Below are 13,619 nucleotides of genomic sequence, written 5' to 3'. Positions count from 1 at the left end.
TTTAAACATAGTGAAATTTTGATTGTTAGTTATTAAAAAATATAAAAATATTTTGAGAATTCTAATATTATTTGGGTGAAGTACTTTTTATTTTGTTTTAATATTTTGCCAAAAAAAGGAATATATTTTTATTAAATTATACAGAGAATTTCTTTTATTCGATATAACATAATGTATAAGAATAAATTAATCGACCAATCATATTATGACAAATATATATTTTTTCATAAATTCATTAATGAAAAGAAGTAGATCGGGTCAAACAAAATAAATATGGCATGACATTTGTGTTGAAAAATTAATTGATTATTGTTGAGTCAAGTGCAAGGCTGTACTTGTACCTTTCACTTTCAAACATAAATAAAATACATATTTTAGTTTGTGACGGCAAACCGCTGTGGAAAACCAATTAAAATAAAATAAAATAAAATAAAATAAAAAATGCCCTATAAGAAAAAAATTATTTTTGTAACAAAATATTTGTGTCTCTAAATCTACTTTTTTTCGTTACTAATGACATTAGAGACGAAATTATCAATGAAATTCCGTTAGCTAAGTGAACTTTGAGCGAAATTCCGTTACAAATATATTATTTTTTTTTTTGCAGTGATGGTTGTGGTATTCTAATTGAAATTTTGGTTGAGATGGATAGTGTTCTGTTAAATATATTTACTTCATAAAAATAATAATAATTAAATATATTTAATTCATAAAAACTAAATAAGATGTTTATAAGATTCATATCACATAATTATATGTCAAATCGGACCAAATTGGTGAGCTCAAAAATAGGATAAAGAAGTTGGAGAAAACTCCATTCACACTATAAATTTGTTAGGTGGAGAGCATGACCGTTAAATCCTAAAGCTTACACACATAAGCTTAGTAACTCTCATTCACAGTCTCATGTACTCTCTTCTCTCTGTCCATCTTCCCCATTACTACCGACCTTATTTCGCTCTTTCTCGACTCAACTTCATTCCCTATTTCTCATTATGGCCCATATAATTTCCAACCATTACAACTATGGATCAAGTTGAAAGAATTTGAAAACAAGTTTCTAACCACATGGGCATCCAATTAGAACAGCCGTCCAACTCGGTTTTTTCAACGTTTCATAAGGATTTCAGCATACCAAGGGATTTAGAAGCCCACACTAGACTTCAAAAATACAGAACATGGGATGGATGTCTATAGAACTTTAAGGAAACTGCGGATAGCAACTACTTTTTTAGTGTGCTTTGGGTAAATCTTGACCAAACTTACTATTCTGTATACTAAGTCTGACAAGACAAATCACACTAGACGAACCATGTGTGGCGGGTGAGACCTAGAGGCTTCGGGTGTTTGAACCTATGACTTCACGACCACGAGTCCACCCTCAACCAGGCTATCCCTTGTGGACAACTTAATTCCATATTTGATATCTAGAGAGAGAGAGAGAGAGAGAGAGAGAGAGAGAAAGGAAGAGCAGTCAAAAGGGTTCACATAGACTAGAGTAAACTTGAACAAATGACTAGAATGACAATGATGAGATGATATATACTCAAGCTCATCAACCCTTTTCTCCAACCTGCCATGAATTGAACTGAACTTAACCTCCTAGTGTAGTTTGTTTGTGTTTCCAGTTACAACAAAAGGAACAAGTTGTTCTATCAACTCCTACCATAGAATAGAAATCAACCCAAGTCCCACAACTAAACAAAACAACACAAATTGGGAAAGGATTTTACTCTTTTATCATTTACATATGTATCTACCTATCTCTATCCCCAAAGTTCGATACGGATACCATGGTTCCGGGAAGAAATATATATATATATGCATATTTGTGACAAGCTTCTTCAATATGGTGTACTACTGTACATATCACATTGCTTCTAGAAGGTATATATATGTATATGAACCACACTCTACAATAAGTAATAGCATACCATCACAATTATATATAAAGGAAACCCCATTGCAGCATAAATCATTCATTCTCCTAAGTTGTTGCATTGCAAGTAAAGGAATGAATGCTTTGCTTATCTAAAATAAACAACTTTCCTACCAGAATATGAGCAAGAGTCACAGAACAGAAACCATTATAACTACCAAAGCCCATAAAAAATTTCTACTGCTAGAAACCATTGAAGCGGATGGATTAGGTTTCAGCACAAAATTTTATTCCTAGTTAAGAAGGAACAAAAGGAAATTAATTGCCCAAGTGATTCTTACCCAACCCAAACACACGGATCTTACTATGAAATATCACAAGTTCATCAACAACGAAAGTAAAGAAAGCAGCTACAGATTGAAACCGATCGAAATAAAATCAATTCACCGACAGTGTGCACCGCTTCAATAGTTATCGTCTACTTTCTCAATCATAATTAAATAAGTTATGGTACAAACAAAACGAGACCCATACAATACCTTCAGTTGATGTCTTCGTCATCGAAATCGTCTTGGAAGGAGTTGAAGAAATCGGTATCCGCCAGACGGTGTAGGTCCAATACCGTGCCCTCTCCGAACAGCTCCAGTGAAGAATCGATGTCGTCGACATCCATCGCCACCGTGACGCCGCCGGTCTGCTCCTCCGCCTCGCCGAAGTAGTCCATCGCAATAGTCTTCATCCTATTCCTCTCCACGCTCCTTGTTAACTGACTGGACTAGTCTCATTGCAAAATTTTAGGGTTGTTGGGCGTATTTGGCAGGTTTGGGCCCAATTATAATATGGGTGGGCCTGAATTAAATTTGGTCAACATTTAGGGACGGCCCTTCATCTAAGCCCCCTTCACTCCTCTCACACAAACATATGAATATAAGGTTCAATTAATCCATCCCAATGAATTGTGCATTTGATGTATTTTTAAAAGAAAAGTTCAAAATTTAAATACACATGGTAAAAAGTGATTCACCATATACAATTCATTGACATACTTGGGGCCAAAAATTTTGAAAAAAAAAAAAAACCATCAAAATGATAAATTTCTTGAATTAGAAACAACATATTTTCATATAAAATATCATATTCAACAATTATTTTGTCGAAAAAAAATCAAAATAAAAATACACCACAAGTAAACAAACTAAATCGTCATTATTCACTGAAAGATGAGCATTCAAAAGGATTAACCAAGAAAGAAGCTATGAGATCATTCATCTCTTTTGTGGACTCAAAAAAACCTTTGTTGCGTTGCATTTACTTAGCTGAATCACCCGATTGTCGTGCACATTGAGACACATACGGTTTTAGCTGCAAACAAAGAGATGAATGTTACACTCTGTAATTAAAAATTGCTAAGGTATAAATTAAATTTATGTGACTCTCTACCACAGTAAGCACACACAAACATAATGAAGTTCTAACAACACACATGCACATGTAATATAGCCTATTTATATTACAGTAAACTAGGAGCAATGCAATAAGGAAATCAAAACAGTAGCACAAGCACCATAATTAATTTAACCAAAGGCATAATGGTTTTATGTTAGAAAATTCAATTTCTTTTATTTGTAATGACCTGGTTGTGGGTGTCCTCACTCCCTTCTAGGAATAACAGTGTTCAATTACTTGGCTCGAAAAAGGTATGTAATAAGGACTTGATTCTGGTGACTCACACGTTAAATTGGCAGAACTCAATCTTAAAGCAACCTAAAAAGCAATTGCGCCCATTCAAATAATTCATCGACTCTCCCACAATCTTCTGGATCAATTTATATTGTCAAAAAATGTGATATCAAACAATAAATATAGAATGTGGAAAGAGTTTCATGTGTGGCTTCACAAGAAAGTAATTAGGTGTTTTCAAACATTCCTAATTTGGCCATAAAATGTATAATAAACATAAGTCGGTGTTTGGAAACTCTCTAAGGGTGTGTTTGTTTGGGGGTTTGGATTTTGAGTTGAGATTTGAATAGTAAAAATTTTGAATTTGAATAGTTGTACGATGTGATATAAATAGGTGTTGATGTGATGTTTTGAATGTAAAATTGATTTTTAATATAAGATAAAAAATGAAAAATAGGTGTTTGATTTGATGTTTTTGGAGGGAAAATTTTGGATGAATAATAGAACTTTGTCTAAATCCTACAAACGAACACACTCTAAAATGATCTTTTGTGCTTATGTTTTAGAAAATAAATAAATAGATGTTTAAATAATGCCAAAACATTTTCTCATTTATTCTTTTAACCAAAAACTAAAGGACAAGGTTCTATTTAGAAAATGGAATAACCATTGAAACATTGAGGTTGCTTCTAGCCACTTCTTTGAACAGCCAAATATAATAATCTTGGTTTAGAATGTTAATTTCCAATATAAAATTTTATATTCACATATACATTTATTCATTAATAACGATTGTTTAGGTGTTTAAGATTAAACAGACAGTTCCGATCAAAAAAAGATTAAATAGACAGTACATAAAGTTTGCCTCAGGATTTAGGTTTCAGTGGTTGCTTGCGTAGAATGAGTACAAATATATGCTGCTGATGAACTTTTAAACCCATAAATATATATCATCCCAACATCATTAGAAAGATAGCATTTTATCACTATGGTTAAAAATAAGAGAAAATAAACTTTTTCGACATTATTCACAGAACTTTTCAACTACTACTACTTTTGATTCTAATTTTAACTTGTCATTCTAATTCTAGTTACAAGTAAGATATGAAAATTCCTGCAAAGTAGCACTCCCTTAAGAATAAAGTAGATTCAGCCATTTTAACATCTAAAATCAGAGTCACTCATAATCAGGCCTTAACCAAATATAGAGACTCGTTTATATATTGAGGAACTTATTCAAAACAAATTAGGATATAGTACCTTGAAGCCAGTCAAGTCTGGTACGACATAATTTGGCAACTTTTCAGGCTGCACCACATAACCACCTACACACAACATCATGTATCTTGTTAAAGAAGTATCCTCATATTCTATCCTTTAGTTCCTTGCCAAAATACATATTAGTTTCCATCTTCAGTTATGAATGCCAAACATTGGTAGGCAAGAAACAGCACACAACTCAATTAATCCACCAGAAAGATAAACATGCGGAACAATTGCAGTCGAACAATTTTCATGCATGCTATCAAAGTCAAACAATGAATTCCCACCAAAATCATGAGTATTTTCCACTTCCCAAACCATCCCAAACCACTACAAGCAAACATCAAATCGAATTCGGAATTTCATGAGAATACTTTAATCAATTCAATAATCAGGGAACTTGAATTCTAACAAACCAAATGAATATGAGTTTGAATTAAGACTTTGAGTCAAACCAAATCACATAGGAAAATGAATTGGTTCCACCAAATCCTATTATGCACTACTTGAATATGAATTCAAAGAAAATTTGGCAATGTACTTGATTATGGATTTCAATAACTACATTGGTGTACAAGCCATGACAAAACCTCTATAACCGATAGACTGAAATGAAATAGGTAAAACTTTACCCAAACCACACAATAGAATCATTATCCGCATACCCAAAACTCATGTCCGCATCAGAAGAACTGATTTTGCTCCAAATTCATACTAACGCAAATTAGAGCTGTCACTGACTTTGAATTACCAAAATTCATTTGGAAAATCAGTAATAACTCAATTGGTAAGTTACCGCACTGCCAAACCAATTATTTTCGACATAATTGCACTAGCATATCCATCCACCATTACCAAATAATGCATATCCGGAAGCACACATCAAATAAACAAGCACCTCAAACCAGAGTTTTCAATTAAGCTAAAATAATGGCCACCAACGTTGCATAAGATCCAACAAAGCAACAACACCAGAATATACTACCTTTGCGGGTGTGGAAACCAGTAGGCTTGCAATTTTTGCCCTTGTAATATCCCCGAGGACTTCTTTTCGACGTCAGAATATCAAGCGACGACGTTCGCTTCCTTCTGAATGCCCTCCCAATTCCCAATATCAACCCTAGCGCCATTTCCTAAACTATTCTCGTCTGCAACAAAAAGATCACACTAGGTATCAAACCAACTTCTTAAGAGTACTCTACCTACACCTAAAAGCACAGAACCACAGTGAAATGAAGAAAATGTCGTCAATGGCGAAAACGAGAAGAGAGGTGTGCGGGCGTGTAAGCGTAGGTTTTCTTTTCCCTTTTTTTTTTTTTCCCTTTTATCTATCTGATATTAACAAGATTATTGGGCTCCAATTGAACTCTTGATGTAAAAAGCCCAATTTGCTATTATATATATATATATGCATTTAAAGAAAATGTAAAATATAAAATGCAACATAGTTTGATGGAGAATTCAACCCACAATCAATCTAAACAAGTCAATATTTTTACCATTTTTACTATCAAACCATTATTTAATCTTGTTATTTTATTGGTTAAAACCACATAAAAAATAATTTAATTTTAAAAATACTTTTAATAAAATCAAAAAATTTCGGATCTATTTTTTAACGCCCAAATATGACTTTTTCATTCTGAATTTAGATCGAATTTTCAGATCATATCATTTTTGTCGGTTCTATTGTTGACCATGTAAAAATTAATTATGCTAATTTAATTTTATTAAACTAACTTCATAACAGCCATTATTATTTGTGTGGAGAATTGAATAAAAGGGACCTCAACATAAAGAAACCTGTAGTGGATATTATCTCATCGCAACAAGATTAATGACAGACAGACAGACAGACAGACACTAAATTATAATAAGTGTGTTTCTTTTAATAAGTTTGGAAAAAATTTGGTTTGGTTTGGTATAAAATTAATGTTTTGATTATATATTTTGTAAGAGAAAAAAAATATATTTTTTTTAAAAAACACAAAGTTTAAATAATTAATAATTAAGGGATGTTTCCAAAGAGCAAAGCGTATGCTCTATCTTCTTGATTGCCAAACACCCTCCCTCCCTCTTTTATATATATATATATATATATGCTAGTTCATCGATCTTTCACATTTTTTTACTTCACATAACAGTAAATTAAAACTCCAGGAAAATAAGCCTTCAAAACCCTTGATCCATTCGAGCTGTTTTTATATATATATATCTATATATTAGCTAATCGGTCTTCTTCGATTCTTCGACTCCTTTGTCGGATCCATGACTTTTCGACGGGTTCTGTAATGATCAGAATTGTACATTACATAGCTCATTTGATGGAGTTTTCCTGCAAATTTTGAAGACACCATGTTGATTCAATATTGTGCATATAATTATTTTTTTTGCTTTCAGAATTTAGTCTATATAGATATATAGATGTAGAAATTCAAAATTTGTATACACTATATTGAGAAATACATTCCATGTATTTAAATTTAAAATGAATGTGTCCCCTAAAGAATATAAAAACCTAGTGGTGTGAATCATAGGTTCGAATTAATTTAATTTAGCACAATGTGAAATTAATAACCTAGTAGACATTAAAAGTCGAAATATAAAAAGCTAAAGCACAAAAAAAAAATTTAATTTGCCTATCTGTAGTACAGAAAATTAGGGCTTTCTTTCCCTCACTTCTTCTGTATTTGCTTTAATATCTTTATACAATAGGTCAGGTTATCGAACATTGTATCCAACACTTCAATTTTCATACAAAATATTATATCCGATTGAAAAGGAGAGATACAACATTTTATCACAATACAACATCAAACATGCCCATTAAATTTTTTGGCACTAGACCATAAGTTTATGGCAAAAGGAAACCCTATTAGTTTTTTAATCTAGTTTTTAACCCGAAGATGATCGATGAATAAGAAATATTTATAGCATTAGTAATATCTATGATTGATTATATATATATATATATATATATAAACTCTTAAGAACATAATGAAGCACCAAGAAAAAAATATATGGATATAATCCATCCTATTCAATCCCTTGAAAATGGCCTTAGGACACCCTACTTATATATATATATATATATATGTAGGACTACCTTTCTTCATTAGTTTCTTATGAAGGGATAATAATCCATAACTACAAATTTAAAGATCATAATTAAATAATTAATTCATATCTTGAATGAGAATGAGAAATAATATTAAAGTTTTTTTTTTGTTACCTCATTAGATGGCCCGAGCTCGATGAACCAATGAAGCTATGTGATTCTCCGTCATTGCTCGCCAACCAACCCTCTCGACTACTGCGAATACAAAATATTGTTGATTCGATCTACCAACACTAACTCAAACAAAATTAAATTAAACCATCCATATATATATATATATATGTATATGCACAATCAAGATTGTGTTGATTATACTTTTGTACATTAAGACTAGGGTTTCATCTTGTTTTAGGTTTATTTGTATCTGTTACAAAATTAGCAAAATTTTCACAAAATGTTGGTATTTTTTTGAATTCTTATATGTGAACTATCATTTAGCCTGTCTACTAATTTTGGTGTGATAATTTCAAGACATTATATCCTACTATTATTTCACTTAAAAGAAAAAGAAAAAGTTAAAGTTTAAAAAAAAAAAAAAAAAAAGTAAACTATATGCACGTATATACACTACTAATGATTTCCACTATGTCACAATTTAATAGAAAAAGACTTAAAAAGTAAATTTATTATAAAGATAACAATCAATAAGTTAGCAAGTGAATAAATAAGCAAATTAAGTAATTGCCTCAACAGCATCAATACATCTTCTCATGTTTGAATTATTCAGACAAAATTTCTTTCCATTTGGACCCAAAAAGCTTAAGATAATAATAATAATAATAATAATAATAATAATAATAATAATAATAATAATAATAATAATAATCGATTAACTTTAAGAAAAGTAGGTTGCTTAAAGTCAAAACCATTGCCCTAAATACGTAGTAATATGTGTATCTATCTCCCTCGTGAAGAGAATCAGAACAAGGGGCTTTATTGAAATTAAATTAGTAGTTGAAAAATATATACTTTAGGAATAAATTAAAAATTATTCAAAGGAGATAAAGGGAAAGTGTGCGTATAAATAAGAATGGTTGCTTTCTCAATTATCGTAATTTGGCTTTTTAATTAATTGTGCTCTGCTTTAATTTAATTTAATTTAGTTTGCTCCCTTTTGTTCTTTTAAATATATATATATATATATATCAGGTGGAAATCTTGTTGTAATAAATAAATAAATTAAAGATTAGAATAAAGAAGATAAAAGAAAAAGATGAAATACACGTAAGCAGAATAAAAGCAAAAGCTGCCACAAGAACCCTTTTTTTTTTTTTTTTTTCTCCCTTTGCAATACTATTTTAATTGAAAATTATATTTAACCGTGGGCGTGTGGCTTTGATTCATATTGCCATGCAAAATAATAATAATAATAATAATAATAATAATAATAATAATAATATGATTAAATATCAAAATTATATTAGAAATATATTATATTCATCTCATCCTTTGTAATCTATACTCATTGATGATATAATATGAGTTGAACATAAGTTTTAATTAATATATTATTATATTACTTGATTATGTATGAAATGAATGTATTTTGAAAAAATATAAGTGAGATAAGTTAATGATGTGAGAAAAAAAAATGTAGGATTCTAACAAAAAAAAAAATGTCTTTCCAACAAAAATTATTGTTAGTTTAACAATTTTGGTTTATAATAAAATTATTGAATTTTTTAAATTCAAAACATTTTTCATTCTTCAGCACTATACATAGAGCATCTTAACCAATGAAAATATATATATATATATATATTATTTTTATATTTACTTTTTATAATTATTTATATTACATACATTCATATATTTTGGTGTTCAATCAATCAATATAAATGATCTAATTGTGTGTTTAAATGTTTGGACATAAGTTTTATAAAAATGGGTAACAATGATTAATTTTTATTTTTTATAATTAAAAATATAAAAATGTTATGTATTTTTTTCTAAAATAAAAATGAAAACAATTTTTGTAACTCATAAAATTCAATATGTGCATTAGCTTAAATCATTCTCGTGCTATTTCTAGGCTTGAATTGAAAGATGGGGAAAGAGGTAAAAATAAGTCAATTTTTTACTCAATTAATATATATATATATATAAGTTAACATAATAAATATATATAATGAACAAAATAAAATAAAAATTATGAATAGAGTACCTGGAAGAGTTGCTCCACAGTGTAGTGTTGATATTATCATGATTATCATGATGGAAAGATCCATCAGAAGACGGCCCGGCCCGTTGATCCATGAACTGCCGTAGCCCGGCCCGATCTCCGCTGCCGCTGCCTAGTGTTGACAAGTCATCTTCCCCAGCAGATCCGTCTGAATATTATTCATTCATTCCCAGAAACACAATCAAACTAAAATAAAAATTTACATTAATTATGAGAAATCCCTTTTTTAATATATATTCACATTACATAAATAATAAAATAAATATATATATATATTTCTGTATAAAAATATCGAAGCACTCACCTGAGGAAGCTGCAGGTTTATCAGTGGTTTTAACAGTCCGATACATCTGTAGAATTCAGACATCTCCAGCCAGATTAATTAATTAATTAAAAATTAATTGTCACAAAATATCATCAAATTTTCAATTAATTAATTAATCTCGAAATTTGATAAATAAATTAAAAGCTGGCTAATTATAGATATATATATATATACAGTGTGTATCTATATGAGGTGATGCATTATTGAAAAATGATGACTTCGGCTTTGTCTCTTGTTATCATTTCGTTAAATATTACTGCCTCTGGCTTTTCTGAACACTGCCATTACTCTCAATTGATTAATTAATATACATATAATAACTAATATATATATATATATTTAACATTTTTTATTTTTTTTCCATCAATCAATTAATTTATTTTTATTTCAATATCTGTATTCATCGACTACTGTGCCTCCGAGATAATCAACCAACTCCACACATTGACATTGCAAGAAAATCTTGTACAAAAAAATAAAATAAAATCACACAAATATATATACGCTTGTCTGTATGTATAATGTGTATATATGTTATCACACTGTCTGACTAAACCCCATCAATTAAGAAAATGTTTGTTTTTGTTTTTTCTCTTAAATACAATTTAATTTATTTCAAACGACTAAAAAAACCCACGAACAAAAAATGACTCGGAATAATTTGGTCAAAATTAAAGTAATTTTTCAGACAGTCTGACCAAGAAACAACAATTTTGAATTTAGTCATACCTGCAGATGGCTTTTGACATGAGCAAGAGTGAGATCTTTGACATCCATCAGTTCCAGTACTGATTTTGGTGTCGCCCCTAAATTCAAGAAATACGCAAATCAAAATCAAGAAAATTAAATATTGAGTTTGAAAATATATAATAATTATCACAAAAATGGAATAGAGAAAAATAAATCGATTGAGATAGACACAGATAGTAGTAGTAGTAGTGTTAATTAATTTACAGTTTCATAGCTTACTTAATTACTTACTTTCATGGCCGCCGAGGAGTTCGACTGCATGAACGAACCGCGCGTGGAGTGTACTCGTCCACCGCATTCTGGGAGCTCTCATGCTCCGTTTCGCCGGCGGCATCTTCGGGAGGAATCTGGACCTCATGATTCCGCCGGCGCCGTCGTGGGGAAGATGATGGGTGGCGTATTGGTGGTACTGGTGGCCGTATCCGTACGACATTCCGCTAAATCTGGCGGCGACGGCGGCGGCGGGGCTAGGGCTATGGCACGGGCTGAGCAGCGGCAGGTGGTGATCCAGGCAGCCCATCAAGTAAGGTGAGTTGGGGGAGAGAGGGTACGGCGTCTGATGGAGGCTAGCCACGACCGTCGGATCTTTCTCCCGGAGGAAGGGGAACGGACGGCTGGGATACACCGGGACGCCCTTGATCGGCTGCGGCCGGGAAGAGTCGTCGGCGCGGCTGCTGGTGAACTGGTACGGATAAGGGTTTTGTTGCTGCTGCGGTGGGTGAGATCTCAGCCGTCCATTGTGGAGGGCGATCTCGCCGTTGGATGGGTGAGCTAGGGAGAGTTCAGTGAAGGAGGTGGTGTAGTGCTTGGGCTTGCTGGAAACGGCGTCGTTTCTGGAGGAGGGAGATGAGTTGGGGAGACTAATATGGAGAGAAAGATCAGGAATTTGCCTTGAATTTGAATTTGAATTTGAGGAGGGCTCCAAGAAAATCCCTTCCAAGGGCATTTTTTGGGTTCAAATAACACAAAATCAATACCAAATCTCTCTCTCACTCTCTCTCTCTCTCTCTCTCTCTCTATATATATATATATATGTTAAGTCTATATATAGTGTGTGTGTATATAAAGGGTAGTGAATAAGGGATGAACACTAATTGGAGATGAGAGGAGAGGACAGAATCAATCCAAAGGGGCACTGAAAAAAAGGAAGTGGGATTTGAAATAAAACCAGAATTAATCGAAAGAAGAAGAAGAAGAAGATAGAGAAAGGGAATTAAAAACCCAATGTCTTCGTCGTCGTCTTCTTCTTGTTATGTGTACTGTTGGTTGCTGCAATTACAAAACTTGAAGCTGCTGCAAAGGGGTAGGTGAAAAGAGGGTAATAATGGAAAATGGATGATCAAGAAATGGTTGATGAAGACGAAGAGAAGGAAGAGAGAGAGGGAGGGGATGCAGTTGCAGAAGCAGAAGCAGAAGCAGAAGAAGCACAGAAGCAAAGGGAATAGAAAAAGAGGAGGATGGATGAGGAATAGAAAGGGGGGCTGGGGGATGGATTTGGATGTCTGGTTTAATTCCTCCAAAGTATATCTTCGAAAATGACATTAGGAATTAGCGACGAAGGCAGGCAGGGTGGGTGGGTGGGTGGGTGAGTACGTGCCCTTCTTCACTCATACATACATACATACGCTTACCGGTCAAAAACATGTTATTAATCATTTATTATTATTATAGAGTTGCTGTATTTTAAAGATAATATTATTTTATTAATTAATTGTATATGTAATAATATATTTGTAATTTATATAAAAATTAATGATATTTTAGGCTTTGCTCTTTCTATTGTTTTTTTTTTTTTTTGATCTATTTTTCCAAAAAATTAACACATTATACATATTCATTATTTTTATATTTTTTACACCAATAATCTTATAAAACAAACACACACTTTGTATTAATATTAGTGTGTAATTACTTTTTATTGAAATAAAAAAAAAAAAAAGATTAGAGTGAGACAAACACATAGTAAAAAAAGATATCAGACCGAACTAATATATACTTTCTCCATCTAAAACAGTTCCATGAATTATTATACAAATTGTAAATAATTTTATTATTTTTATTTTAAGAAATAATAATAAATTTATCACTTATTTTTTCTATTATATAATAAATTATTTTATTTTTTAGGTGTAGAACCGTATTTATATAATTATAGTATACGGAATGAATGGAGTAATGTACAGTGGCGCTTTTTGATGATAATTTCCTTCCCGCAAAAGACGGGTTAAAATTCTTCCAACAGAAAGTTACCCATTTCCTTTTATTCTTTTCCCCCACCTTTTCATCTCTCTCTCTCTTACATGCATCAATCAAATATACGTACAATACTGTGCCTTCTCTCTCTCTCTCTCTCTCTCTATAACATCCTCATACATCCATTTATAATATATATATATATACATACAAATTTAAAAGTTTATTT

The 13,619-nt window shown here is 31.6% G+C and overlaps 2 protein-coding genes across 3 annotated transcripts; both read right to left on the bottom strand.

The window, feature by feature from the left end:
- Positions 1–2,969: 2,969 nt before the first annotated feature.
- LOC127262617 (uncharacterized) lies at positions 2,970–6,116 on the bottom strand. Its single transcript, XM_051291382.1, has 3 exons — positions 5,808–6,116; positions 4,820–4,884; positions 2,970–3,241 (listed from the first exon to the last, which is right to left on the bottom strand). The coding sequence occupies exons 1-3, from the start codon at positions 5,950–5,952 to the stop codon at positions 3,188–3,190; spliced, it is 264 nt and encodes an 87-aa protein (XP_051147339.1). The 5' UTR covers positions 5,953–6,116; the 3' UTR covers positions 2,970–3,187.
- Positions 6,117–6,934: 818 nt separating this feature from the next.
- LOC127262665 (transcription repressor KAN1-like) lies at positions 6,935–12,705 on the bottom strand. 2 transcript variants are annotated; one of them, XM_051291464.1, is made up of 6 exons: positions 11,429–12,705; positions 11,177–11,253; positions 10,427–10,472; positions 10,105–10,270; positions 8,055–8,132; positions 6,935–7,157 (listed from the first exon to the last, which is right to left on the bottom strand). In XM_051291464.1, exons 1-6 carry the CDS (start codon positions 12,141–12,143, stop codon positions 7,118–7,120), a joined length of 1,122 nt encoding a protein of 373 aa, XP_051147421.1. In that variant the 5' UTR covers positions 12,144–12,705; the 3' UTR covers positions 6,935–7,117. The 2 variants fall into 2 exon arrangements, with proteins under 2 accessions (XP_051147421.1, XP_051147420.1); XM_051291463.1 differs by having other exon boundaries at positions 8,055–8,135; positions 11,429–12,703.
- Between the last annotated feature and the right edge of the window lie 914 nt (positions 12,706–13,619).

Source organism: Andrographis paniculata, unplaced genomic scaffold (assembly GCF_009805555.1).
Source record: "Andrographis paniculata isolate CXL003 unplaced genomic scaffold, ASM980555v1 Contig65END, whole genome shotgun sequence".
In the NCBI taxonomy this organism is placed as follows: Eukaryota; Viridiplantae; Streptophyta; class Magnoliopsida; order Lamiales; family Acanthaceae; genus Andrographis; species Andrographis paniculata.
This window is presented reverse-complemented; position numbering and strand designations above follow the sequence as displayed.